The sequence below is a fragment of the Phacochoerus africanus genome, chromosome 15 (assembly GCF_016906955.1).
Source record: "Phacochoerus africanus isolate WHEZ1 chromosome 15, ROS_Pafr_v1, whole genome shotgun sequence".
In the NCBI taxonomy this organism is placed as follows: Eukaryota; Metazoa; Chordata; class Mammalia; order Artiodactyla; family Suidae; genus Phacochoerus; species Phacochoerus africanus.
The window spans coordinates 108,712,689-108,739,903 of record NC_062558.1 but is presented as its reverse complement, the minus strand read 5'-3'; the positions used below and the strand labels follow the sequence as shown (position 1 = coordinate 108,739,903).

The following is a 27,215-nucleotide window of genomic DNA, read 5'->3' as shown; positions in this document are numbered from 1 at the left end:
GGTTTCCCACGTGAGTCCAGTGGGCTCATGCCCTCCAGCTGACCACTGGTACTGCCACTTCTGAAAAAGCCACAGGGACAGAGACCTAGTTCCCTAGGTAAGGAACAAGGGACAAAGAGTAACTGAGGGAGACTGCGATGAGCTGAAGGCACACTTTCCAATCTCTTGAGCTTCAGCTGAGTCTTGCCATGCATTCATTTTGTCAGATCTTCATTATTCTTTTTTTTTTTTCTCAAAGAGAAACCAGAAATCAATTTTTATATAAACCCTCAGTTTTTCAATTTATTTTTTAAAAACACTGGGCTAAGTAAAATACAGCCATCAGCCACCAGTTTACAGCCTCTGAGTTAAAGTAAGTGGCAGATTTCACAGTTGCAAGGAAATCTCCAGCCAAGGGAATGGGCACAGCAGGGCTTGGGTGGAGGGTGGAAGCAAGAGAAAAAAGGCCCAGGCTTCTAACTCAACTTGCCACGCTTTTCGGCTACTGGTGATAATACATCTCTATCATGCCTATACCCTGAGCCCTCAGAGAGTTAATTTTAGAGATGTCCCTTCGCCCCAAGCCAGTCTGCACCTGAGAGGTCAGAGTCTAGTTATTCTACCAGAGGATGAATCCTGGAGGAAAAGAGGTCTATTTTGACAACGAAAAGTCGTAATTTGGAACAAGATGATTCTCCAAATTGAAATTAAGAAGGGCAGCCTGACTGGCAGTGGTGGGGTCATTTCCACTGGGTGTAGTTCTGCATACGTCGCTTGTCCCTGCCAGATGGGCGTGCTAATGAAAATGTGGTTGGAGTTTCCATTGTGGTACAGTGGTTAACGAATCCGACTAGGAACCATGAGGTTGCGGGTTCAATCCCTGGCCTTGCTCAGTGGGTTAAGGATCTGGTGTTGCTGTGAGCTCTGGCGTAGACTGGTGGCTGCGGCTCCGATTCGACCCCTAGCCTGGGAACCTCCATATGCCGCGGGTTCAGCCTTAGAAAAGATAAAAAAAAAAAAAAAAGAAGAAAAAAGAAAAGAAAGAAAATGTGGTTGATTCCACAGGAATCTCTGGCCCACTGGACCCTCAAATAGACCCATCTCCGGGGGAGTTGAAAGACTGTAATGAAACGGGTCATGAGGCTAGCAAGTGGAAGGATTTCCTGTCAGCTTTCTGCCATCCCCCAACATGGGCTCAGAGAGCGGGGGCAGCCCTCCCGGTGGCTGTGCCCACGGTCCCTTCATTCAACAGTGGAGTCCCTGAGCGGGGACTCGACTGCTCCTTGCACCTCAGGACGAAGCACTGGCACCTTCCCAACTCTGACCTAGGAATTCCCAAGGGTCACCCATTGTGTTTCCTTTTCTTCAACGTTAGGCATAACTCACAAAAATGGCCTCGCATCTGGCAAACAGTGTTCCCTGAAGGCCTAACACTGGCGGCCGAGGCAAAAGCAGGAAGCGGTATTGCTTTTTGGTTCCTTCTGGCCACGTACCCACTTTGCCATGGGCTCCAAGCTGAAGGCGTTCTGTACCCCCTCCAGTAACGACACAGACACAGTTTAATATCAAAGAAGTTTAATACGCTGCGATAAAATAAGCGCCTAGAAAAAGCTCATGGAATAGATGTCAATGTTAGAGAAATCCCTCCCGCACATCCTCTAGCTCCATACCCCATTCCTCAGAACCAAACAAGAAAATCTGAAACAACAAAGGAAATCCTTCCAAGCTTGGATTTCAGCGAGGGCCCCTTTACCAATAACAAGAACACAGTCTCCTACATGGCCTAACAGGAAAGTAAAACACAGAAGCACAAAAAGTCCACAAGATTTCAATATTTAAGAGACTTGGTACATATTCAAAGTTAAAATAACTCCAACTTTTATAGCTGTACATATGGTTTTAAAGCAACTTAATATATTTTAAATTTCATATATACACTCTCAAAGGTTCTTCAGGTGAGGTATGTAAACATTGTCTAATGAAAAATTTTCAATGTTTCAAACCAACAAATTCACAGCATACATTGAATTTTCATCCATAAAAGACACAGTATTTCCCTACACGCACTAACAGAGTGGAAATCCAGGCCCAAGGGATACGTGCAGATAGTCCGGATCACCATTTGCAGAACTTCTCACTTCGCTGCTTTTGACAAGACCACGTTCACCCAGGTCAGGAGCACACGCTCGGTACCGGGAAGGAGCGAGGCCCTCTGGAGACTCTCTCCTTGGGCACCTGGATCACTGGCTAAGACTCACAAGACAGCAAAAAGGAGCACATCTGAACAACCACGAGATCGACCTCAGCCATGACAACACGGGGAAGAACCAGAAAGACCTTTAAAGGAACGGTAGAGATTCATCTTAGAGCTCCCTGGATCCACAGCTGGATCAGCAGCCCTGCCCTAAACTCATTCTGAAGGTTGTGGCCTAAAAAGAAGAAACACCCAACACGGCACCTGAGCTTCAGTTAAATTGCATGGGCCTCCGCTGGCCCCTGGCCTCTCAAAGGCATTAACTCTAGCCTAAAGTAGGACCCTGGGCTGTGCTTTTCATACAGGTTGGGGTTGAATTTCTTAATATCATAATGCATATGGGAAAATAATGCCATGAGTTCACAAAGATGACCAATGCCTGCACACGGGCACTGGCCAAAGACCTTGGAGGAGCTCAATTTTGAAAACTACTTGTTCCCTGAGGGTAAACAGCAGGCTTCTATTGAGATTGAGGCTAATAAAGGGGTTATTTATAACAAGGTAATAAGACTTGGGGAGCCTCAGGTCAGAATTCTATTTTACCCCCACATAATCTACAATGCCCCCTCCCCACCCTCCCACCACCACAAGAAGTAGTCACCTTCTCAATGACACAACATAGGTCAGTTTCTTTCCTCTTGCTTGCTGTCAGGCTCAGCAATGGAAAGTTTTAGCCTAATGCACCCACTTCAATCTAAAAAAACACTAGTGAAAAAATTCCAAACACCATCATAAATACAAAAGAGAAGACATATTCCAAAAGCCTAAAAAACTACATTATCCTATTAATGGTGATCTGGGTGGGGAGTATGTTTTCATAACGTTCGGGACGGTCACAAGGAGAGGCCGCTAAACAGCTTAGAAACCTGTCAGACTGGACACGCTGGGACACTTGGAGGAGCAACTGCCCTCTCTGCACAAACCTAAATGGTTTAACCCCAGACACGAAGGAGGATTCAGACATTTCTAACCCAGGCATAGAGGAGGGTTAGAGGAAGTGGGCCAGCTCTTAAAGGTAGGTCAGATAGTCAAAGGACTTTTTATGGACTGTTCAAAATTTTCATGTGAAAAGGTCTTACGTTGATGCTACAACTCAATGAGCTTTGCCTCGACTAGATTCTGTAAACCCTACAAACTCATGGAAGGTTGATCATTTTTCAGTCTGTGTGCCCAATTCTTGATGTGTCTGGTGCTGGCAGATTTCTCATCCATCTCGAGGGTTGTATCATGTGAAGAAGCGTGCAGACAAACAGAAGCAAAAATTCAAGTACGGCAACCTCTCCAGCAAAGGCAAGAGGTCTTAGCAAGAGCTGTTCTACCCCCACCCTATCCTCTGAGACAAGGGCTACCTCGGAGCCCAGAATAAATGTTATTACCTAGAATCTTATTGCTTACGGGCAACACACCAGAAAGAACACCTGGAAATCTGCTCTGCAGATCTGGGGACTGACCACCGACCAGTTTACTATATATATATATATATATATATATATATATATATATATATATATATATGGCATAACCAGATAAGAAGAGGGGGCAATTAAAGCTTGGACTTGATGTAACATTACAGATCAAATTCCCCAAACAGCTCTCAACCTGCTGGTTTTTGTTCTTTCTCCGTGTATGAACTGTTATGAAAGGAAGTCCACTGCTCAAAATATATTCTTCTACAATACTACAATGCAAACCAACGTCACTCAAAACATGAATCTGTATACAGCACATGTAATAAATATTTTTAAAAAACTATTTACAACATTATTTTTTGTGAACACTTAGATGAGAGCAAAGTTTATTTTTTCCTGCAAAGGTTAAAAAAGTTTTTTGACTGTCTAGTTCAGTGCTAAATTCCCTGGCACCTAGTTACCCATTCACATTTCACCTTAAAATCAGGTTTGCTTACAAATAGTATCTTAGAAAAAACATTCTCCAGCATTACTGTTCAAGTGTCCTCCTCATTTGTTTAGAAAAGACAAAGGGAGGCCATAAGTCAATATGCAAACTATGGTTCAACGGATGACACAAATCCCTGTGTGTCCAGTCCTAAGCTCTCCACAGTCCTGGAGCTGCAGTTCTCAGTCCAGCCAGCCGGGCAGGATGAGAATCATGACTCTGACAGGGGTGCCCAGGAATGAGACACAGGGCAAGAACATGATGGGAAAGCATCAGTTACATTACATCTAGGGGTGCTCTGAATTGCAGACCAGGACTCCTGAGAAAGCAAGCTGCACATCTTAGAGCAGATGGCTTCACTCTGTACCATCGACTATAGGTGGGGCTGGTCCACATCTGCACAGATACCTGCAGGGACAGGGAGGGGGAAGGGGAGGGGGAGGAGGAGGAGGAGGAGGGGGAGGCGAGCTGAGGTGCTCGGGAATAGTCAAGGTGCAGAGGAAACATGCGTATCTCCCATGGTTAATGAGAGTGCAAACAGGTGTCTTTCACAAAGATGAGAAAGACTAAAATACATCTTAATGCTTTCTTTAGGCAACCAGTGGTTTCTCCATATCGCACAGGTATAGGTGAGGATTTCCTTGGGGTTACAGCTAAGGCTCATCTCCCTGCACAGGCTGTGGAAATATACAGTTGAATGTACCAACTGTGTAGGCAAAAAGTGGGCTGCTGGAGGCAAGCCTGGATGCCATGCCTGGCACAGCCATACCAATGTGGGAGGTCCATTTTGTTCTGGGATGGGTGGCTGTGGGGGAATGTGCTCAGGTTCCTGATCAGTTGCATCTGGCCAAATACAGGGAGGGTGTCAAGGCCCCACCCTTCTGCCTCCACTACGTTGTTTGGGGGTTCAGTGGCTGAGCATCGTAGCTGGGGAGGATAGGTTCTCTAGAAAGAACACTTTTTTTTGGAAAGCCCTTTTGACAGTGAATTTTTTCGTCTGTTTGTTAAAATAAATACTTTCTATAGGAGCATTTGAACAGAAAATACCACTATTTACACAGTGAAATAAACTTCACAGTGGTCTGTATAAATATGTATTATATATGTATTTGAGATCATAGTCATACAGTCTCCTAGAGCTATCGAGAATGCACAAATCACTGGGGAAACTCATAACCTTAAGCTATAGTGGCTCTAAAACTAGTCCCTACCTGTGGTATAAATATACAAATTTATGCAAATCTTATTTGTACAGCATCTTTTCCCACAAACTGGCTCCCAAATACTATAGCTTTAGATACAAGACAAAATGAAGTGTAGAGTATAGAAAACAATTTGAGTGAGAAAGCTGGTAAGCTGAAACAGCATTTGGACCCAATGGCTAAATACTAGAAGAAAAACAGTTATAAAAAGAAATGCTTCTAATATGACACACCCGTGTTCAGTGACGCGCTTGCAAGGTAGACATCCCGGAGAAGATGCCTCCTGGAAGGGGGCTGGGGGCATAAGCAGAAGGGGGAAGAGGCAAGGTGCCAACAGTGGGGTCTCACAATGAGGTGAGTTAGGCCTGACTGGGGGCGGGCTTCACCGGTCAGGCCAGAGAGCTCTGAACTTCAGTCTAGAGCTGCTGGTGTGCCGATAAGGTGCCACTGACCTGCTGGTATTGTTAAGGGAGCTGAGAATGCGTGATCTGGATTGGAGGTTCAAACAGGCAAAGACCAGCCATTGATGTTTATAAGTAGTGAGCAAAGCTTGAGGAGTGATAAACTTGCAAATATACTGTACACAGAAAGAAAAGGGGAGTTCTGGGGTGGGGGTGACACTAACACGCACTGTGCCTGCCTGGGAGAGGCACTGTTCTAGCTTTTAAGTTCATGAGTAAATCTGTTTGTGTTGAGCACTGCCGTAGAGGAATGTCTCTCCATGAGAGTCAAGTTCACCCTGACTCATAAAAACAAAGCCAACTGCAATGCTTTTAGTTTAAAAGACATTGTACTTTTAGTTTTAACTAGTTACCCTAGTAGATCAAATTGCATGTCCATGACTCAACAAATATTCAATCAACGAAGGGAGATACATATTTTTCTTTAATGCATGAGCATTACTCAGGAATAACGTGCGCTAAGATGAACAGGTAAGATATCCTAAAATCTAAAAGAAATGTTGCAATGCTGGACTACATGAAAAAAATAAGTTTGCACCTAACTGGCCACACAACTTGATCTTGAGTAACATATTGCAAGGGTTAGTAGACCTTTTCTATAAAGGGTCAGGTAGTAAATATTTTATAACTTAGGCTGTGTGGGCCATATGGGGTCTCTTTACCTTTTTTTTTTTTCCCCCTTAACATAATCCTTAAAAAAAAAAACCAAGGTACAATGGATTTGTCTAATCTTTGGCAGCATTCCTCCAACAAAACCCTGGGCAACTGGTTCTTTTTCAATGAGCAGTCTCTTCCACGTGCCTTGTCTAATGAGTACCTTCCTTATGTTAGATGGAATGATCCCAGGAAGGTGAGAAAGCCTGTGTGTCACTGTGCCTGCAGGTGAGCATAACTGCACAACTGCCCCGCTGAGCGTAAATCACCAGGGCTCTGTGAAAAGGATCGGACAAAGGAGAGGTGATGGAAGAAACTTGCCAGCTCAGTTGACGTGGCTCAATTCCAAGGGAAAAGCATGAGCAAGGATTCTCACAAAGTGCCCCAGGTGGTTCCCTGGGTCCCCAGTACAGTGAGGCGAGGCCTGAGCCAGGAGCAGCATCCGAGAGCTCTGGGTTTCTGTCCGAGCATGACTTAATAACTTTAAAGGAAAGAGATCAGACAGACCTTCAAGTCTTCTAATCTGTCCATTGTTAGAATACAGCAGTTCGTTCTGGCGTTTCAAGGGATAAACTATATTGAAGGCTGTCTCAAAAGGCTTCCCATAATTCTGCTTGTTTTAAATGAAATCATCTTTTTCTTTTCTCCCCCCCCACCCCCGAAAAGGACTTGGGAACAAGCATAGGGGAGAGTACTTACTGCTGGGATGTGAGGACTGCCTTGCTGAACAGAGACATGATATTCATACTCAGAACGATTCCCAGTATTTCGGTGGATATTAAGCCATAAAAAAGTCCATAGTTAAGAATTCAAAATGATAATTATCTGTTTCAAAACAAATGAAATAGTCACTGTTTTAGAGTCCTGCTAAAATTTTCTTTCACGGCTCTTTCATTTGGAAAAACAGCATAGAGACTTATTCTTGAGTTTTAGGGGGAGAGGATGACAGCATCGCGGTGCTGACTGGATCTGATCTAAAGATTTCATCCATAACTTCTCAGTCATGCCCAGGTTATAATAAGCTCCATTTTTCTATTTTTCTTTCTAAAGCATTTCAAATCTCTGTATTTCAGTTGTAGTTTACATTTAATAAAAGTATTTTGAAAGAAGGGTATGTGACTGAAAAAAAAATCAGTGCCAATACATTAATTTTCCTAGGATCTGGTCAAAAATATTACGTAATAAACAATGCTTTGGGTTTGTGATTGGACTTTGTTTCCCCTCTGTGAAAAGACTTTTTCCATATCTAAATGTAAGCTTCCAAAAGTAAACATCCAACTAAAGTCTCAACCAGTTTAGAAAGAAACAATCTTGGCTTACTTTAGTAATAAATGGGAAATGAAGCCAGAGTTGGGTCTATGGCAAAAGCTAAGTGAAAGAGAGGCCCAGGCCACGTAATTTTAGAACTTTGACTTTCCTATTTGCTCATGGATTCTGCCTCCAGGGGCTAAAGATGGCCTCATTTTGGCCACTGTGATGGGTGATTCTAACAGGATGCGAGGCTAAAGCAGCTTAGGTTTCAAGAGATGGTGTCCGATATGCTGTGGATGTGACATGTCTCTTTTGCAGCAAGAAAAAATAAAGACGTAAAGAGAACAAAGTTCAGGTATGACAAGGAGGAAGGAGAAAAAGAGGAGGAAAAAGAGGAAAGGAGGCAGGAAAACGATAAACGAGAAAGGAAGATTTTTTTTTTTTTTCTGAAAAATGATTCTTTTCTCAAGCAGGAGTCAGCAAACTTTTTCTTAAAGGTCCAACAGTAAATATTTTAGGCTTTGTGGGCCATGTGGTCTCTGCTGCAGATACTCAACTCTGCTGGAAAGCAGCCACAGACAAGACAGAAATAAACGAGTGTGGCTGTGTTCCAATAAACTTTTACTTACAAAACGATGACCAGACCACTGTTTGTAGACCCTTGAAAAATCATCTGTAGGCCAGATGAGAGCCTGAATAGGCTGACCTAAAACCAAAAGGAGCGGGTGTGGTGTCCTGGGCCAGCACCTTGGGAAATTCCGGCTAGTCCCAGGGGCAGTGACAAGACACCAGACTTGCTCATGGTGACACTATAGCATTTCCAGCTTGCCTCACATAATATGTTGCCCTTTCCTACTTGGCTCTTAGGCCCACTAGTCAATAGACATGCTGCCCATAAATGACAGTGACAGCTTTAGTCTTCACTACAGAATTCATCACAAAGGAGATAAGAGCCCAAACTTCAATTCAAATGGACCATCTTGAAGTGATGTGTTTTACTGATGACCTATCTGAACAGTGAGAAATTCACCTGCACAGCATGTGATGCGTAGAGGATCCCATCGGAAGCACCACATTTGTGGAGGGATGACTAACTACACCTCTTCTATCCACTCTGCTGTAGGAACAATGAGGCATGAAACCCACAGTCTAGGGTTACTTTTTAAAAAAGGCTTGTGCAGAAGTCTTTAATGAGGTACAGACACAACAGAACTGGCCAAACTAAGAGATCCAAGGGACTAGCAATTTAGGTTAAAAGACATTAACAACGTTCGTATATAAGAAGCCTCAAGAACAGACCAAAAGTTCATGGCCTTCCTGCTATGCTGCAAGATGGCTACAGGTCTGAGGACGTGCCTGGGGGGAGGCTCTGGACCCTGATTGAAGGAGCAGTCTCCATGTTGTCCTCCCAAAGCCAGGGAGCCTCAGGGGATAGAAAATGGGTCTCTTGAAGAGGGCCCAGCTCTGGGGAGCTAAGGTAGAGCTTCAGTGATTGCTTCCCAGGCATCTTCCAGCTAGAAGCTCAGAGGAAATACCAATGTTCTCTGGTCACCACATCAGCTCTGACAAGTCACTCACCGAGCACAGGCCCAGGAGAAGAATTCCTTTCTAATTTGAATCTAGAATGTGGGACAGACTACCTTTGCATCCAGTGGCAAGCCATACTGTGACAATGGCTACAGGAAGAAGGTCTTGGCAAGAGAGGGAAAACGAGGGGAGACTTCAGTCAAAACCAAGCCTAGGCTTGGAGGTATCTGGGAGACTGGTGTCTGCTGTTAAGTGTCAAAGGACCTTCCAGAGTCAGCCCTCAAGTTTGTTTTTTCTTTCAGCAAAGTTAACTGAGTCAGCAAAAATGAGATTCAACAATATATCTTTTAAATGTCCTAATTATGTAGAATCCATCTATGTAAATGTAGTCACTACTGTAAAGTATAAGTTGATTTTAAAGGAGACCTAATGCATCGTTAGGTGTATAAAATAAATACATATTGATACCTTTTCTCAAATGCTGCCTAGAGTGAGAGAGAAGGCTATCATCTTGAAGGAAGCTTTTAAAAATGAAAAGGAACTTAGAAAAGTAATGGAATGAATTATAAATCTGCAATTGGAAAAGCTCCACCCACTTAGAGCCTCACATCTCTCCCGAACCAAATCTAAGCACCCTTACAAGGTAGTCTATATGCAGCTAAGGGGGCACCTTGAATGTCCGTACAGGGATCAGCACATGTGACATGGGCAAACCGCCACCGTTTCAGTCACCACAAAAACAATATCCAGTGACGACTATATGAAAAGATTTTTTTTAAAAACTTTAAAACAACTTTTATAGATTAAATGAGCCTACTTAAAACATGTTAATGCTTCTGTGCAACTTAATGCTGAGAAAAGGTTGCCAACATACACACTCAGCAGTTTCATTAATATAGGTAGCTCTTGAATAGCCAAAGTCAAAGATATTAAAAAAAAAAAAAAAAAGACTCATGGGATAGAGGAGACATTAGAAAAAAAACAACAAACCAAAGCTTCATTGAAGACAGTAAGCTTCACTATCTATAAAATTCAACACAATTCTCAATTTCCCATGAATCAAATGCTTTTCTCCAGTCCTATCCAATTATCAGAAGTTTTCATTATAAAACAGCAAAACTTTAACAGAATGGGTAGAAAACCTGTTTTATCATGGTTTGAATGAACTAATGCATGAAAAGAAGGTACATCTGGGTTTATCTAAAAAGACCTGAAGAGATATGAATGGAACGACTTTTTAACAAAAAGGACAGAGTAGCAGCTGTCCATCCCAGCCTATTTTGGTGACAGAGCATGTTAGTGAAGCTGGTTGAAGCTTTAACAACCAAGCCTTATTTATTGGTAGAGTGGCCCAATGGAGATGTCGAGTGCACACTATGTTATGATGGAGCAATGTTACAGGCACCAAGGTAAAGCCAATGCACCCATGCTAGGCCTCAAACAACATCAGTCACAAATACTGCAGCTCTCATTTCTGGACCATGGAACAAACCTGACTTGATACAGGCAGGTGGGGTAACTACCGGCATTAACTACTAGTACGGTGCTCACCAATCAGAAAAAGCACCTACTCTAAACATGTAGATTTCACATTGGGACGTTAGCTCCTCGTATAGGAGTGTGTTGGCCCACTGCGAGATCTTGGAGCCTCTTTCTCCACCTGCAAGGCTGTTCTGACCTCTATAGAATTCTGTGTTGTTTAGACCTTTCTGAGTCTGGTGCCAAGGTGATTGGGGGGATGCTCATAGAGACCCTGGGCTACATTTAAGCCATCTGGCCTATGCTAATTACCCAGCCCATGAACACCCTATCACACTGGAAAGAGAAGAAAGAATTTTACTGTAAAACTGGGATTGGGAGATATTTGTGGCTAATAAACACATGCAAATGCACCTAAATGCACATGCATACACACACATTCTTAAACTTTTCTATTGCTGAAACGACATTTTGGCTTTCTCTGAACATGGAAGTACTCAGGGCAAGAAAAAAAATTAGAATTCCTCTTATCCTAATTGTCAAATTACAGCTACAAGATGGAAAAAAAGATTTCTTTTTTCCCCCTCAAAGTAGGATAAAAACATTGTTAGTGTGCTAGCAAGCTTGCAAGGCCAAAAATGAAAAGGATGGCAAGAATCAGTACTGCGCATAGTCTGGGGGATGTGAATAATTTTTAGAGGTCATAAATCACTATTAACACCTTGTGACACGCCTTCTGTTCCATGGGCACGTAATTGAGAATGCACTTCTTCAAATGACAGAAGATCAGAGATGAGTGACCAACAATGAATCTGAATTTTTAAAAAGGGATAACAGAAATATTAATCTTTTATAATAATTATAAATTCCCTCTGCATTCTCCACATACCATAAAAATGATTTGGTTTAGCTTTCAAATATCATTTAAACGAACAAACAAGACAGAGGGAAGTTCGCTGCTGGGGTTTGCAAAGAGGAGCATCTGCTCATGTACAGACACTGCAGGTGGCTGCTGAAAAGCTACTTTTATGTGCATGATGGTGATCTTCTCGGCTACAGTACAAGTGCTTGTGCATCAAGTATAAAATACAAGCCTTTAATCACATAGATCAGCTTTTTAGCTTTTGTAAATTTAAAAACAAAAAGGATAAATAAGGCACTGTACTTTTAAAAACTAAAACTGCTTGGTTCCAAGTTTAAAACCCAAGGAACAATCAGAATATAATATATAACTTCCCTTACTCAGCCTCAGAGAAAGACTCTGCAAGTTCCCTTCTCCATCTGAGACGCATTTTCTGACATCTTAAATTGTGGTGTTCTCTATTAACTGCAGGTTTGAAAGGCTTGATAAGCTTATAAAAGCAGATTTAGTTAATGCAAAATAAAGGGTTACTTCTATAGAACAGTTTTAACTCTGGGCTACCACCCTTCCAATCATTTTGCATCCAACCGCCTCCGTTTGCTGTGGGAAGAGTCCAGCTTTGCCTTCAGCTTTCGCTTTCTCTGGGCTGCACTGTTCTCTGGGGTTTTCGTCGAGGGTCTGGCCCGAGTCTTTCCACTGCTCTGCTTCCTGTTTGTGGCTTTCTGTGGCCTTGAAGAGGATTCACCTGCCCCTTTTTGCTTCGCCGGTTTTGTCACCACCTCCGAGGTGGAGGGCTGGGAAGGTCTTTTGTTGGTATTTTCTTTTTCCTTCCTGGAGGGAGGGCAGCTCTTCCCAGGGGACTTTTTAGGGATCTTCACTTTATTCTCTTTCTTCTTGGGCGGTTGGCTGATTCTGTCCCTTGCAGCTGGCTTCTTGGCAGCAGGGGTTTTGGTGGATCCATCAACATGCTTTTCTTTGCTGGCCTTCATCCCAGGTCCCTTGTCCTTCCTGTCCTGAGTGCTGCCGCCTTCTGTCCTCTTGCGTTTATTCTGAACTTCTGCTTTCGGCAAGACTTCAGACACCTGCTTCCCTTTCCTTCCCTTCGTTCCATCAGTACTCTTGGGCTTAACAGGAAACCCATCTGCACCTACTTGCAGGGCAAGCTTGGGAGACATCAGAGGGTTGATGCACACACTCTTACAACTCTGTTTGCTTTCCACAGCCGGACCAAATGGGCTTTCCATTTTCTCATTCTTGATCAAACGCTGCTGTGCTCTGAGCTTTCCTCGAATGTTGGAGTATTTTCTAAGGATCCGGGTACTGGCAGGGGTAGGCGAGTTTGTGGGAGGATGGCTATTTCTACCTTCCTTGACTTCCTCTGTGCGATCTTCAGGGCTGGGGCTGGGGCTAACGTCACTGCCATCCTCCAGCTCCACTTGGTCAGGATTCTCTCGAAACTTAGCCCAGAGCTTCTGTGTTTTCCAATTGTTCCTAGCAGGAGTCGCTCCGGGAAATTTCTTCAAGTGTTTTTTCAAGCGTTCGGCCTGCAGTGAACTGGGATACAGGCTGGAAGGAGAGTACTTCTGAAGAGGATGCTTGACAGGTGGGATGTCTCCTGGAAGACGAGTATTGAGCTTCTTCACGATTACCAGAGACCGGGTTTCTGTGGTCTCCAAGAACCACTTACAAACATTAGATAATTTAAAGTTTGTCATAAACAGCATCTGCACAGGAGAAAACTTTTGAACCTCCAGGGCACCCCGACATTTCCGCGACCTCTTCTTGCTTTTCCAAATCTCCTTCAGCTTATCCGATTTATTCCTGGCTCTTGGTGTTGGCTGGGCTTCTTTCTCCAGCTGGATCCAGCCCTTCTGCACTTTCATGTATTGGGCGTTGAAGTTGGCGATGAGCTCTTGGTTCTCCTCCTCAGCGCACCACTCCACAAACTTTGGCTGGTCATCTGCTACTGTGTCCACATCATCCTCATCTAAGGGATCCTCGCTCTCTGAAGCTTCATTTTCCTTGGGGGCTGGGTTTCCTGGTGCTGCTTCCTTTTCTGAAGTCACTTTTACAGTGTCCAAGGAGTCCAGAGAATGAGTGTGTCTTAGGTAGTAGGTTGAAGAGGTCAGTCTTGTAGGCCTTGGTACCCATTTGGGAGGCCCAGCAGCGTCATTACTTCCACCACTTGACAATCCAGGTGTGCTAGGTGGCATGTCACCATCCTCATCTTTAGGCTGGCTGTCTGCACTATCCGCCTCATTTGCAACCTCCTCCATCTCTCGTGTGGGAATTGGTCCTGGCTTCTCTTTTGATTGTTCTGGGAAAGTACAAGGAATACTTCCAGAGGGGTCTTGAGGACTGTTCTCACCTAACTTAGACTGAACATAGATTTCCAGTTTCTCTCCAGGCAGGGGCTGGCCAACTGTGGCTAAGGGATCACTGCTGGGGAAAATTCCTCCTTCTTCCCCCTTGGCTTCTTTTGCCAGCATGTTTCTAAAAGTCTGCCTGGTGATGATCCCACCTCCTTTGCCCTCCTGCTCAGCATCTTTCTCAGAGGGATTTTCATGGGCCTTTGGGTGTTCGGTGTCCTCCAGGGCTTTAGCGTGGACACCTTCAATCAGGAAGCTCTCGGGTGTTGCCCTCCCTGGGTACCCTTCTTTTTTAGAACGTTTTACACCAGGATTTTTAGAAACTTTGAGCTCAACACAAGCAGAGGAAGAATCTGAACTTTGATGTCTCAGGCATCTATCGGCAGAGGAAGAATCTGAGAGTTGACTTCTTAGGCACCTATCAGAGGCCTCAGGGAGTTTTTTACCTTTTTTCTTCTTGTCCACACTCTCTTCAGGTGAGTCAATGTTTTGATCGCTTATATCTTTTTCCGAAGGCTGCTGTCCATCACTGTTCTCTCCCTCGAATGTTACTGCACCACTTGCTGCCTCACTTTCCTCAATTTCACTTGGGTTTTCATGAGTAAAAGTGCTGCTTTCCTTCAAGAGCGGGTCAGTATCTAGCTGCTGCGTGCCTTCAGTCTCAGCCTCAGTACCGATACTTTGGTCTTCCTCAGCCTTTCCCAGGCTCAGGGGAGGCTCTGAGCCCACTGGGGGACTTTGATTTTCTGGGCACAGAGGACTTTCCTCTCTACTTACTGTTTGAGGAGAAGAATGCGGTCTGGGAACAACCTCTTCGCTGCCTCCCTCAGAAATGCTCTCTGTGGAGGGAAGCAGGGGACAGTCTTGGGGTCCACTCATATCCTTTGCATCCAGGAGTTCGACTGGCTGTTGGTCGCATTCAGGGGAAGAGAGCCCACTTTCTGTGGGAGCTGAGACTACAGAGCTGCCTTCTGGCAGGTCCTCTTCAGGAGAGCGAGCAGGGAGGGGCCACACCAGGCTGGGGGCTGCTGTTTCCCTTGGGCTGGGGGGGCTGCTTGGGTTTACGTTATTCACCATCGGGCACACCTCGGGCTCTTGAGATTCCTTTTCAGAGGATGCATCTTTGTCTCCTTCCTTGAGACAGGCTACTTCATTACTAGGTTCCTCAGGGTTGTCTTCTCGGGGATGCTGCACATCGACTGCAGGCTGAGGTGCTGAAATGATAAGGGCCTGCTTGGGAGTGACTACTGCCTCTGATGCCGGGGTTGAGCAGCTTGCTTTTTCCTGGGAGTGTAAATTTCGGGCCAGTGTGCGGACGGTTGGCAGCTCGCAACAATCACCATTGAAAAAGTAACCTCGTGTACTCTTCCTGGCTGTTTTCCGAGAAGATAATATTGATCTCTGATTTTCAAAGTGGCATTCTGTTATCGGCTGGCTGATATAAACAACATCACACTGGTTATCGTAATCATTGATCCTCAACCCTGATGCCCTCTTACTTTTCCGAGCTGTCTTAATAGAGGGGGATATCACCTTGGTTCGTGAATGTCCATTAGATGCTTTGTGTACAGGTGGCACGGGGCTGGGGGCTAACCAACCGTCTTTGGAATGATCAAACTGGCCCTTGTTACTGGGATGTAAATGGTAACCCACTTTCTCTCTTCCTAGTGGGTGAAGATGGTTCTCTTGCTTTGGCCTTGAATCTTGCTCGCTTGCCTCTAGGTCCTGGCGTAGAGGTGTTTTTGAGCTACACTGTAAAGCATTCTCTTTGTCAGCAGTTCTAGGTGAATTCCCCATAAATCCTGAGTCCCAAGCCTCTTCTGATAAAGCTTTGAACGAATTTTTTTGAGACACAATACAGCTGTTGCTCTCCTCACCATGCTCAGCCGCCACTTTTACTGCAATTAGAGTTTCGACTAAAGCTGAACTCTGCACACGGTTTTTACCATCCTCGCCTGTTTTCACATTTGGGTCCTGCTCCTGTCCAGTGGTTTGCCCCTCCGAGCTCTTAGAGGTGTGGTGGATGGTTAATGAGGAAGAATTAGATGCAGTGAGGTATCCCAGAGTGGAACTATCCACTGAACTCTCAGAATTAGGTTTAGTGGTTGGAAGTTCAGAGGAATCTTTCTGGACAACAGTCAAAGGATTCTCTCTTCCATCTACAGAGTTTGTCTCGGGAGGAGGTTCCTTTAGGGCCTGTTCTGTCGCGTGCTGAGGGCTGTGAGAGCCCGATGAGTCAATGACCAAATCTACAGAAGGAGGAGACTTCATGCTGAGACACACAGTATCCTTTTCCTTATGTTTGGTGCTTAGCTGGGCACAGCCAGCATTGCAGGTGGAGGCATCCATTGCTCCAGGATCAGAAGGTCTCAGGTCCTCGGGGCCTGGCTGAGATTCAGTGTACAGATCGTTCAGAACACGAATGAACTGCTTCTGATGATGAGTGCACAGTTTGACCATAAACTTCTCCAGTGGGGACTTCGACTGATTGTTAGAATCTACTGCTACTGCCTCTGCTGCTTTCTCTCTAGACAGACAAAGAGAAAGAAGAAATTAGTATGGTCATTGCCCCAAAGAACCATTTTTACATTAAAAAATTCACCTGTGTTACTCATGTTGTAAAGAGAAAGGATACTGGCCAAAATTACTTCTAGGTGCCCATATACATTTTAGTCAATAAATGAGGAGCATTTACTTAATTCAAATATAAGGCCAGCTTTTTTTTTTGTCTCAACTTTTAGTGACAACACCCTTCATACTTTTTAAGTGATTATTCAGAAATACTTTCTATCTTATAGAGAGGAAACATCATTGAAAAAAATTCTCCTTCAAAAAATAAAATTTTGGCCACATTATTAACTTCAGTTAGTCAACATACACCTTTTTTTAGGACTGGGTATTCCTATTAAATAATCACTGGTTCATAAGTCCATAATGCTGACAAAAATTCAGACACACTGTTTTACAAGTCTTTAGAAATACTTAAGAGAAATTAGAGTTTTTTTTTTTTTTTTTTCTTTAAGTTCCCAGGCTAGGGGTTGAATCAGAGCTGCAGCTGCTGGCCTACACCACAGCAATGCCAGATCCGAGCTGCATCTGTGACCTACACCTACACCACAGCTCACGGCAACGCCAGATCCTTAAACCACTGAGTGAGGCCAGGGATCAAACCCACATCCTCATGGACACTAGTTGGATTCATTTCTGCTGAGCCACAACAGGAACAAGAAATTACAGTGTTAACATGGTTTCTTAGCTTGGCCACCTGGCTGGACTTTATAATTCTGCAAACAGTGATGCAGGAATCCTTCTACCGCTTTGGGGTATAGAGGAATAGCGATCAATAGTTTCACATTTCAGATATGCTGAAAGATAGAGTAACAAGCAATTCCTAATTCCTAGCCTCTAAATGAGGAGATGGAGACGAGATTACTCTATAAACCATAATGTCTGTCAGTGCAAGGTCGTACTATTACGTGTTGTCAAGCCCCACCTGTTACATTCTCCTAGACCTTCAATAAATATTTTACAATAGTCCACAGGAAGCCAATTCTATGCTCAGGAACCCTTTTTAAGCATTTCCATAAATTATCTAGGACAGCTCTCAGAGTTTAACCTGGATAGTGGGAGTGGCAGGAAAGAATGATACTAGATTGAGGACAAGCTAAAGGCAATTTCTTCTTAGCCAAGCGTTTTCACGAGCTGCTCTGTGTGTCTGGATGTCGGGATTTTTACTAAGTCTATTTGGTTGATGTATTCCAATTTTTTGGACCTTTATACAACTTTTCAATCTTTCTCTCTCTCTCCTGATTCCTTAGGAGACTATTATCTGACTTCTTATCTAGCACAGCAGAGCACTGAAGGCAGCTTAATAAATGTGTGTTGAACAGATATTGTTGGACCAGACATCAGCAAAGGGTCATTTCTATGTGTTTTTCCTGGTAGAAAGAATCAGGGACAATGTATTGGTGAACCACAGGTCACCAGAGCAAGCAGCGGGGTGCCCTCTATCAGTTACATCCTTGGCCACCTCAAAACTATCTCCACCTGGACTGCCTGTATCCTTTCCTGAAATCCTAAGTTAGACTGGTTTGTAAGGTTCTTAATTTTTATCTTTTACTGACTTAATTTGTTTTTGTCTTAGCTTTCCAAGTAGATGTAAGCTACCTGAGTACAGATAGGGACCACATTTCATGTCTTTCTGTTTCCTCTCAGTAAAAAAGACGGGAAGGAAAGGGAGCATCAAGCATGCTTTCTGGGTTTGCTTCCTGGGTAGCACCATTTACTGAGATAGGAACACAGGCAATGAAGCTGATGATTGTTGGTGTATACGTGTCTGAAGCGTTCTGCTCTGTATACATTGAGTTATTTCTAAGATTCTGCATCTGAGACATCTAGTAGGAAGCTGGACACACAGGTATGAGCCCACCAGTAGCTTCACTTGAATCTGAGGACCTTCACATTAATACTAACCTTTGTCCAGATGTCATTAAATGGGCCCTGTTATAACAGCTAACTTTATAACTATAGTAATGACTGTGCTTCTAAATTATCCAGCTTCCGACCTTTCTTGATTTTCTCTGGAAATTATTCCAATAGGACCTAGGTTTAGATGCATTTTAATTTCATATCATTTAACGATTTAATTTTAAAAATTAACACCACTTTCTGAAGCTTAATTCTATTACTTTTTTCCATATTAAAAAAAAAAAAAAAAAGGGTGCTAGCAAGTTTCGTCTGAGTACTAAACGGCTGGTCTTTACCTTTGTTTCTAGTTGTTCAATTCTTCCCATAGTCTTAGGCCTTTAATAGACCCTACATACAGCATTTACCCTGATTTACTCTCAGACAGTAAGTAGGGAAACCAGAGAGGGATGAGTTTCTGTCCTGCAGACCATGCACTCAACTTGGCCTAAGAAGCATTATGTTTTAGTTCAGGGATTATCGCTGGCATCACGGTATGTCCTTCACTTCTGACTACATAAGATTTTTACAAGAATGATAATTCATCACAGATTTTGAAATCACTTGATTTCATGTTTCTTCTGCTCACGAGCAGGACACTAATAATTAAGTAAATTATTTATCAGTCATAAATACTTCACCACCACCACCACCTAAGAGCATTAAGTCCTGGGGACTGGTAAATGAAGAAAACTTCTTTTGGGAAACTACCTGGATTAGTTTTTGAGTTTCTCTGCTTGGCGAGACATGGCCTGCATGACCTTGACCACTCTGTCTTTCTATTCCCAGTTCAGTGCCTAATTCTTAAGGGTGTGGTAAAAGGATAAGATAATATTCATAAAAAGTTTGAAAAGCACAGTTTAAGAATGATGTGTTGTTTCACAACCCTATCTTTAATGATTGACTCAATGATGTTTTTCCAGATCAGAGGTTAGACACAGCCGAACTCGCCTACTTTGTCAATATCACAATACTTAAATTTCCAAAGGAAAGCATTCCTGTGGTTAATATAAATGGTGGATGGTCAGGGTGCATGTTACCTTAGGGTAAAAGATCAAATAGAGAAGAGATGTGGCAGAGAGCTGAAGTGAGAATTTTAAGAGTCTAGGACGTGGACTGATGGATTCAGGTGGTCTCTCAGTATCTGCTCTGTCGCTACCAATAAAACTGCTTGAGGGCAAATGCAACATCACTGATGACCTAAATATATGCTTTTTTGACAGAAAAAAGATGGAGAGAGAGAGTGAATGATGTTTGGATGAGCGCTGATCTTACATGTAGAAAAAGGTAATTCCAGGAAAACAGAAGGGGAGAGAAAGTTTGAAACAACACTTTAGATAGAGTGGACCAAATGGTTAAGGGCTGTAAATTAAGTTGGCTTGATTCTTCTCTCTAAATACAAGAAAATGTAAAAATGCAGTTAGCCCCGCTTAAAGGCAATAAGAGTTATAATTTGTAATTTTTGCTAGATAATAATCTGAAACTATGTTCCCTAATTCCTTACTTCTGGTCCTTTAAGCACAGAAAATGTAGTATGTCAAGGGTCTGGATAAGTCTGCTGACAAGTCCTCACCTTCACTTGGAAATGTGTCTACTGTTGCCTACTTTACGTCTGCGTATCTTTCCTACCCGGATACAGGAATACTTCAAAGGCTTTGTCAAAATCGTGTGTGTGTGTGTGTGTGTGTGTGTGTGTGTGTGTAGTGGAGGACAGGGTGAGCGTGGGTTGTGGAGGTCTCTCTTCACTATTTAAAAGCCACGTATAGTTGCATGAGTAAACTACTAAGCAATCAGTGTTCTTTCCCTGGAACTGAACTAGGAGAAACAGTAAAAGGGTAGGCAAAGGTGACATAGAAAAGTGAGGAATTAAGTTCTCAAGATTATAGAAGAGAAAGTGGCCTCTTAAACTCAGGCAGCTTAATACCTGATTTCCAGATGGCTGAAATCCTAATTATCTAAATTTGGATTTAGACAGAATGCAGACAGATTTAAACCAAAAAAAGTAACTTTCAAAATTGGGATTAAGGAGAGATCAGAATCATGGGGGATGGTGGGTGTGTGGGGGGGGTGTCCAATCCAAGAAGTATCTGTACCTCTTCGCCCTGTAAGAGTCTTCAGTAAGCCATTCCTCCTGATGGCAACAAGGCATCTTGCTCAGGAGTGGAGTGGAAGGATAGCTAAGAACTACTGATCTGACACAAAAGACATGCAATTCTTTTGTCACAGCTTTCTAAGTTTGCTGTGTTCTTAATCAAGTTCACGAAAAATAGGGCAGAACACAGGTTCAAACAATTACGAATTAGGAATGTAAATTGGGGGAAGGAGAGGTGTGTCAGAGGGTGCTTACTGGACATGAAGCCATAGTTTGCTATCTTTTCTTTATCTCAGGGTTTAGTAATATCTCAGGGTCTACCAGAGTAGATCTAAGTATGACAGCAACAGTTTAAGGCTTGTATATTACATCTTCCGTTTCTCTTAAATTTAGCAAGAGTGTCAAATTTATTCTAAGAAAAAATATCAAGGAGATCCTCATGTTCACTATTTAACATATTTTCACCCTGTAGGCAAATGACCTAGGAAGCCAAAATAAAATCATAAAGTTACTTGGTGAATCAGAAGTCAGAGCAAGGGGTCATCACGCATCACGGTCTAATGGCTCCCTCTCCTCTCCAGGCACGTAGGCGGCTGACGAGACAGACATTTCTGTCAAACTATTTACTTCTGAAAAATCCACTCCCCCATCAGACTTTGTTTCTATCATCCCAGGCAAATACATTATATTTGATAAAATGGAGAGAGGGTTCAGAGACTATGAGAGATAGGGCATTTTGGACAGGGTGGCATAAATTTTAAAAATGATAGGTCCTGGGAGTAAGGGAAGAAATATCCCTAAAAGATATGAACTAAATACTGATCTGGCAAGAACACAAACCTAAATGATTAATCTAATGCATATTATAACTAAGAATTCTTAGAAAACACTTTAAAATGGACTTTAGAAAATAATACAGTAATTCCAGACAAAAAGGGCAGACCTCTGCCCAGGGCTGGTGTAAACTGACAAAGTGTCTGTCCCTAGACTTACTGAGTTACTGAAACCAACTGAAAGAGAGATGTGACGTTAGAGGCATAGCTGACATTTTAGATCGGGATTACATGAGAGCTAATTTTAAGTCAGCGAGTCTGGTCTGCTTTTTTGCTTTTGTACCTGGCAGGTTGGGGATACTTATCTATGTTGTTCTTTGGGGAAAACTGCTCTTCAATTCCCTTTAAATGACCAGGGCAATGACAAGATTAAAAAAATACCACTGCTTAGGCAGAATACAGAGGTGTTCATTCCCCAAGTGAGAGGAAACATCATGCCACACCATGCCACATCTGTCAAGGCCCAATAGTGGCCAAGGTCTGTGCACAGGTTTCCTGGAGTGGAACTGAGAGGAGTCAGTCCAGACAAGATTTCTATTACAACTGGAATATATTTCTTTTGTAATAATAATGACAAGAACAATAAGGATAACCTCAAATAAAACCCCATACTACCACCTTACAGGCAGTGTGTATGCAGAGGAGGACCTAAAGGAGGCATGGGGAGCTGTCACCAACAAAGAGAACATTTAGTAGTTCACATGACAGATGGCTGCAACACAAATTTCTTTCCTCTCAAGAAACAAAGTGATGTTTTTTTTTAAAACAAATATTCCTGGTTTCTTTTGGTACAAGAGGGAGACTAGCACACTATGTATCTAAATAAGCAATTATCTGACAGTGTCCTGAGTTTTTTTGTGATTTTCATGGGACCTTCTATATCCTAAATTTTCCCATGTTCTTTTGAGGTTATTAATCTCTATTTCTGAAACCATACAAATCTATGGCATAATCCTTAAACATGGCAATTTCTACTTTTGTGCCATGTAATAAAATCACTTAAAATCGACACGATGGCATTCCCAAGTATTAACTCTAATTATTTAAAGGACCTAGGCCGCTTTGTAAAATGTAAATCACTGAAAAAGTTTCCTGAGGTACTTGATACAAGAGTTAATGTTACTTCTCACTTGCTCACTTTATGAATGTTAGAGGAAGTATATGTATTTTAAAATTTAAAGTATAGTTAAAAAAAAAAGTATTTTTATGCCTGCCATTCTGTCTGGGGTGCCTTTGGAATTAAAGAGTCCTTTATAACAATCTCCTACCCCGCCTCTCTCTAGAAACACTCAAGGCTACTGCTGGAGATGTATCTGGGTGATGAGTCCTAAGTGGAATCAACTGAATGTTCAAGTTTTTATTCAGGAATATCGGAAGACAAAATATAACTAAGTGTATAAGTACACGCACACACGCGCGTACTCAGCTCAGGTACCTTGCCTCTAGCCTTATCCCTAGTCCCATCACACTTCCTGCTTCCAATACACTATCCTGTTGACCTATACTGAATCGACTTTCCTTGGAGAACACGGCATTCAAAGCTCCCTGCCACTAGTTTCTCATTTTAGAGTTTGTTCCACATTATCCAGAGCTGCCATCTTCCTAAAGCCCAAATCTGATCTTGTCACTTTTTGGAAGACAATTTCAGTGATCTCCCCTCTGCTCACACTCCACCCTCCTTTAGCACCTTTTCCCCATGGGCCGTGTTACTTCTCACTCTACTCTTATGGTCTGTGTCTTTTATTAAAAAGCACTTAGGCTACCTGCTAACAGTTGACATGGCTACCTCCTACCTCCTCCATTGGATTGTCAACCTTTCTATTGGCCCAGGACTTCGGTCTTCTTAATGTGGTAGTTTCATTGCCTAAAACTTGGCACTTAGTTCATCTTAGGCATAAGTGATGTTTAAACTAACCAAATAAATTACTGTGTAGTGAAAGTAATTTTCCTAAGACATTTTTCAAGGGGACTGAAAAGGGCAGAGGAAACATTCTGGCATATAATCAGAAAGGACAAGAAAAAGCTTTCAGAGAAAATGAATTCAAATCAACAAGGCAAGGCAAGGAAGATGGGAATTCTGGAGATCAGTTAAGAGTGTAGGCTCCTAACTGTAAACCACGGAAGGTTGCCAGTATCACAAAAACAGGGATGAAAAGGTATGGTTTACATAATGTCTTTCAGAACCCATCCCAGTCTGTATGTATATGACACATAAGTTTCCATAAACAGTATTTATCTGTATTATCTGCTACGTACTTTGATTCTCTGTGTTCTTTTTAAAATGTTGCTTAGGACCCACTGAACTGACCTTAGAATTAACTAGTAAGTTGTAACTGATCTACACAAACTCACAGATTTCTAGCACTTCCTAAGAGTCTGCTATCCTGGTTATTTTCTTCTTAGTCCATCTTCTACCTAGCTAAAATTACACTATTAAGTTTTCTGGGAAAAATATCTCAAGTCATTTTAATAGACAACTGAAGCGAATACCTCTGAACTGTGCTAGCTATGATTTATCTGTTTGAAATGCATAGAACTCCCACGTGATAACAGTGTAGTGAGAATTTCATTTAATAGGCAGTAGAGTCCCCAAAACCTTTCACTGGAAAACTAACGGTTTGATGATTAAACACATATGCACATCCACATCCTCACAACCCCATCCAGCCCTTACACCTTGTTATTCAAACTGTACCACTACATAAAAAGAAAAATCTTCAAAGAATATAAAATTTCAACTGTGAAAATACCAAAACTATACACAATGGAAAGGATGATAAATTCTATGTAAATTTACACTTTTTAATCTGAAACATCTTCCACTTTCCAAACAACTTATTCCACTTAATCCTTGAAAAGAAAGATTAACAATTAGATAATATTCCTCTGAAATAGGACCAAGAAATCAGAAAATCAGCATTCCAGGTTTCAATCATAATTCCAGCATTTCTACGTCTGACTTTAGAGTTAAAACAAAATTGATTGGCTGCCCAGTGTCCCAGTCTTAATATAAACCCACTGGCTTTACTTTCAAAGTTCTAATCAATATAAACAGTTTCTCCACAACTTTCAACCTGATTTTCTCACTTTCTCCATCCCTCTCACATTAAATTGACTCCAGCCAGGTGCTTTCACTCCGGGCTTTCATTTACTGAGCACTAACAAAGAGCGTGTGGCATAGGGCTAATAAATATTTTATACAGTCTCACTGAAGCCTCACAGCAAATCCCCAAGGTAGGTTGTGTAAACTTCTTTTCCACATTAAAAAACTGAGGCTCAAAAAAGTTCAATAACTTGTTCAAGACTGTGTAGTAAGAAATTTCTAGAAGGGTTGGGATTTTAAACCAGGCCCATCAAATTGTCTCTCAAAAAACTTGGGATATTCTCTATTCTTCTTTCTATGCTCTACCTATTCTTTAAAATTCACCTCCCCCAGCACTGAGTCAACAATGCTGACTTCTATTTAACAATGAAGTTACACATGCCTCAAATGAAATTTCCTTACTGGCAATTTCATAATACGGATTTAATTCTTTTTCTAAAGAGCAATGCAAGTTTTTTCATGAGTGAAATTAATAGTTGAGATTTAAGCAGTTAAAAGTGAGTTTAAAAGAAAATTAGATTAAACCCATCGCTCTAGTTCTAGGTTGAGTTTAAGAGTGCCACAGCGGTCTAGAGGTAAGTATAATGGCTTGGAATCTTGAGTATCAAGGGCAACTCATTATGTGAGGAGGGCAAGTGTCTTAAAGACCCCAAGTTCCATGTTTTTCATTTTAAAAATGAAAGATTAGAATAGGACCAACAGTGTTTAATCAGTAGGTTAATAAAACGTCTATGGTCACAACAATGAATATATTTAACACTTAAACCGTGTACATACACTTAAAAATGGTTAAGAATATACATTTTGTGTCTTTGGACACAATTAGAAAAAAGATCTTCTGAATAAATGAACTTTAAAAATCAAAGCCAAAAAAAAAGCTGTTACAATTTGAAAATAAATGTGTTCAAGCCTCACTCTTATAAATTGACTCAGATAGCTATATTGCTAAAAGGTTGATTTTGATTGAGACTGATTATATCCAATGATTCCCCAGAACCCTTTGTGCTCTAACATTCAAGCAGAACTTGCTTGCACACAAAAGAAACAGAAACTATGAACACACTTTAATAATGATTAGAATAAAAAGCAACTGCCCAAACTAATTTTTGCAAAACCATCGTCATATTCATACAGTTCATAATGAAAACAAAATAGACTTGTTTTAAATAAAAGGCACCACAGAACTATTTTTTTTCCTTTATAAAATGCTGCAACGCAAAGACAAAACTTAAGGTTTACCAGGCCTTATTATTCAATAAAGGGTTGCTACTGTATTTCTCAATGCTTGAACATATACAATTGGTGTACTGGCCTCACATTTAATAGAAAATTGCATTTTTAAATAGATGCAGAGTCAAAACAAGGGCATTCAAGACAACACTCTCCCTTCACCGATGAAAAAAACAAGTAATCTCTTTAGTATACCAAGTCGCAAGATATTTATATGGCCAAATAACCCCTTATCATTCCACATTGCTAATTATTTAAATTAAGTTGGCAAGAACAGTACAATTAACATTTTAAAATTACCAGTCAACAAACAAGAATATTCTTATATGCTTTAGGCTCAAGCTTTCAAACTTAAGAATTTTACCTATTTTGCTGACTCTCCAAGCTAAACTCTTATCAATTCATGACTTAAACTATTCATTATATACTCATCAATCTTTTAAAAGTGTTTTGAGAACATTTCTTTTCCACTAACCTCTGGAAACAAGCCTGTCTACTCCAGCTGCCAATGCAGTCTGATACCGACACCACCTCCCTCCAGAGAGCAAAAAAGTCCAACAGCTTGTTAGTTGAATAGGATGACTAAAATTATTAAAATGATTACCATCTGGAGGCAAATGATAAAGTGGATACTCTGAGTACAAGAAGTTATCTCATGTTACTTAATAAATATTTTCTGCTAAAGAAAGGCTTTTCACTCAGCTACAAAATCTAACATCATATGACTTGGGTATATTTTTACATGTGAATACAAGTGTCTGGTGAGAGAAATTCACAGTCCTTGGGGAAAAAATAACTGCACAACTCAGGAAATGGCAGAAAGCAATACCGTTTTCCATTTTTCCCACTCCATTTCCCTTATGCAATTTCCCTGATTCCTATAAATTCCTGAATTAATTCTAAAGTATCAGCAGACTCAGGGAAGAAACTTTTGGATTAGAAGAAATAAGTCTTTAAAAAAAAAAATCAGGTCATAATTAAAGTGCTAAGTATCAACCTGAAGCTAAAATCACTAAAATAAGTTCATTTATGAGATGCTAGATCATAATCCTACTACACTGACCTGGCCACCAGTTTAAAATGGATAATGACAAGAAACATAGCTTTGAAATGTACAAAGAAATAATATTAGGTTTCTATAAAAATGTTCTATAGACATTAGGCATAGCCAACTAAGAGGAACGAATGAAGAAAATGAACAAGCCTGTAGTACTAGCAAAAATTTCCAACTTTATAAACATAACGTCAAAAGATAGAAAGAGCTAGCTAGACAGCTAAAGAAATAAGGCCAAAAAAAAAAAATTAACTAAAACATAGTCTAGACCAAGTACCAACAACAGCATCACTTAAAAAAGTAAAATGTCAGTAGAAATTCAGAAATTACTTTAGCCAGTCTATATTAGTTACATGAATAACATGAGCTTGAAAAAAGTAGCTACAAAAACATTTTGCTTATTGTTTCTGATCTTTATAATTCAGCTGTTTCCCTCCCCCCCCCACTTTACAACAGGAATCACTTTTTTTTTTTTGTCTTTTGAGGGCTGCACTTGCGGCACTCC

General features: G+C 41.6%; 1 protein-coding gene across 14 annotated transcripts in view; it reads right to left on the bottom strand.

Moving 5' to 3' along the window:
- Positions 1 to 1,537: 1,537 nt before the first annotated feature.
- LCOR (ligand dependent nuclear receptor corepressor) overlaps positions 1,538 to 27,215 on the bottom strand; it is a 139,863-nt gene continuing 114,185 nt past the window's right edge. For all 14 annotated transcript variants that reach the window (XM_047761913.1, XM_047761922.1, XM_047761919.1 and 11 more), the window contains one exon: positions 1,538 to 16,461. In XM_047761913.1, the coding sequence (XP_047617869.1) occupies positions 12,138 to 16,461 (4,324 nt within the window). In that variant the 3' untranslated portion in view covers positions 1,538 to 12,137. The remainder of the gene's footprint in view (positions 16,462 to 27,215) is intronic.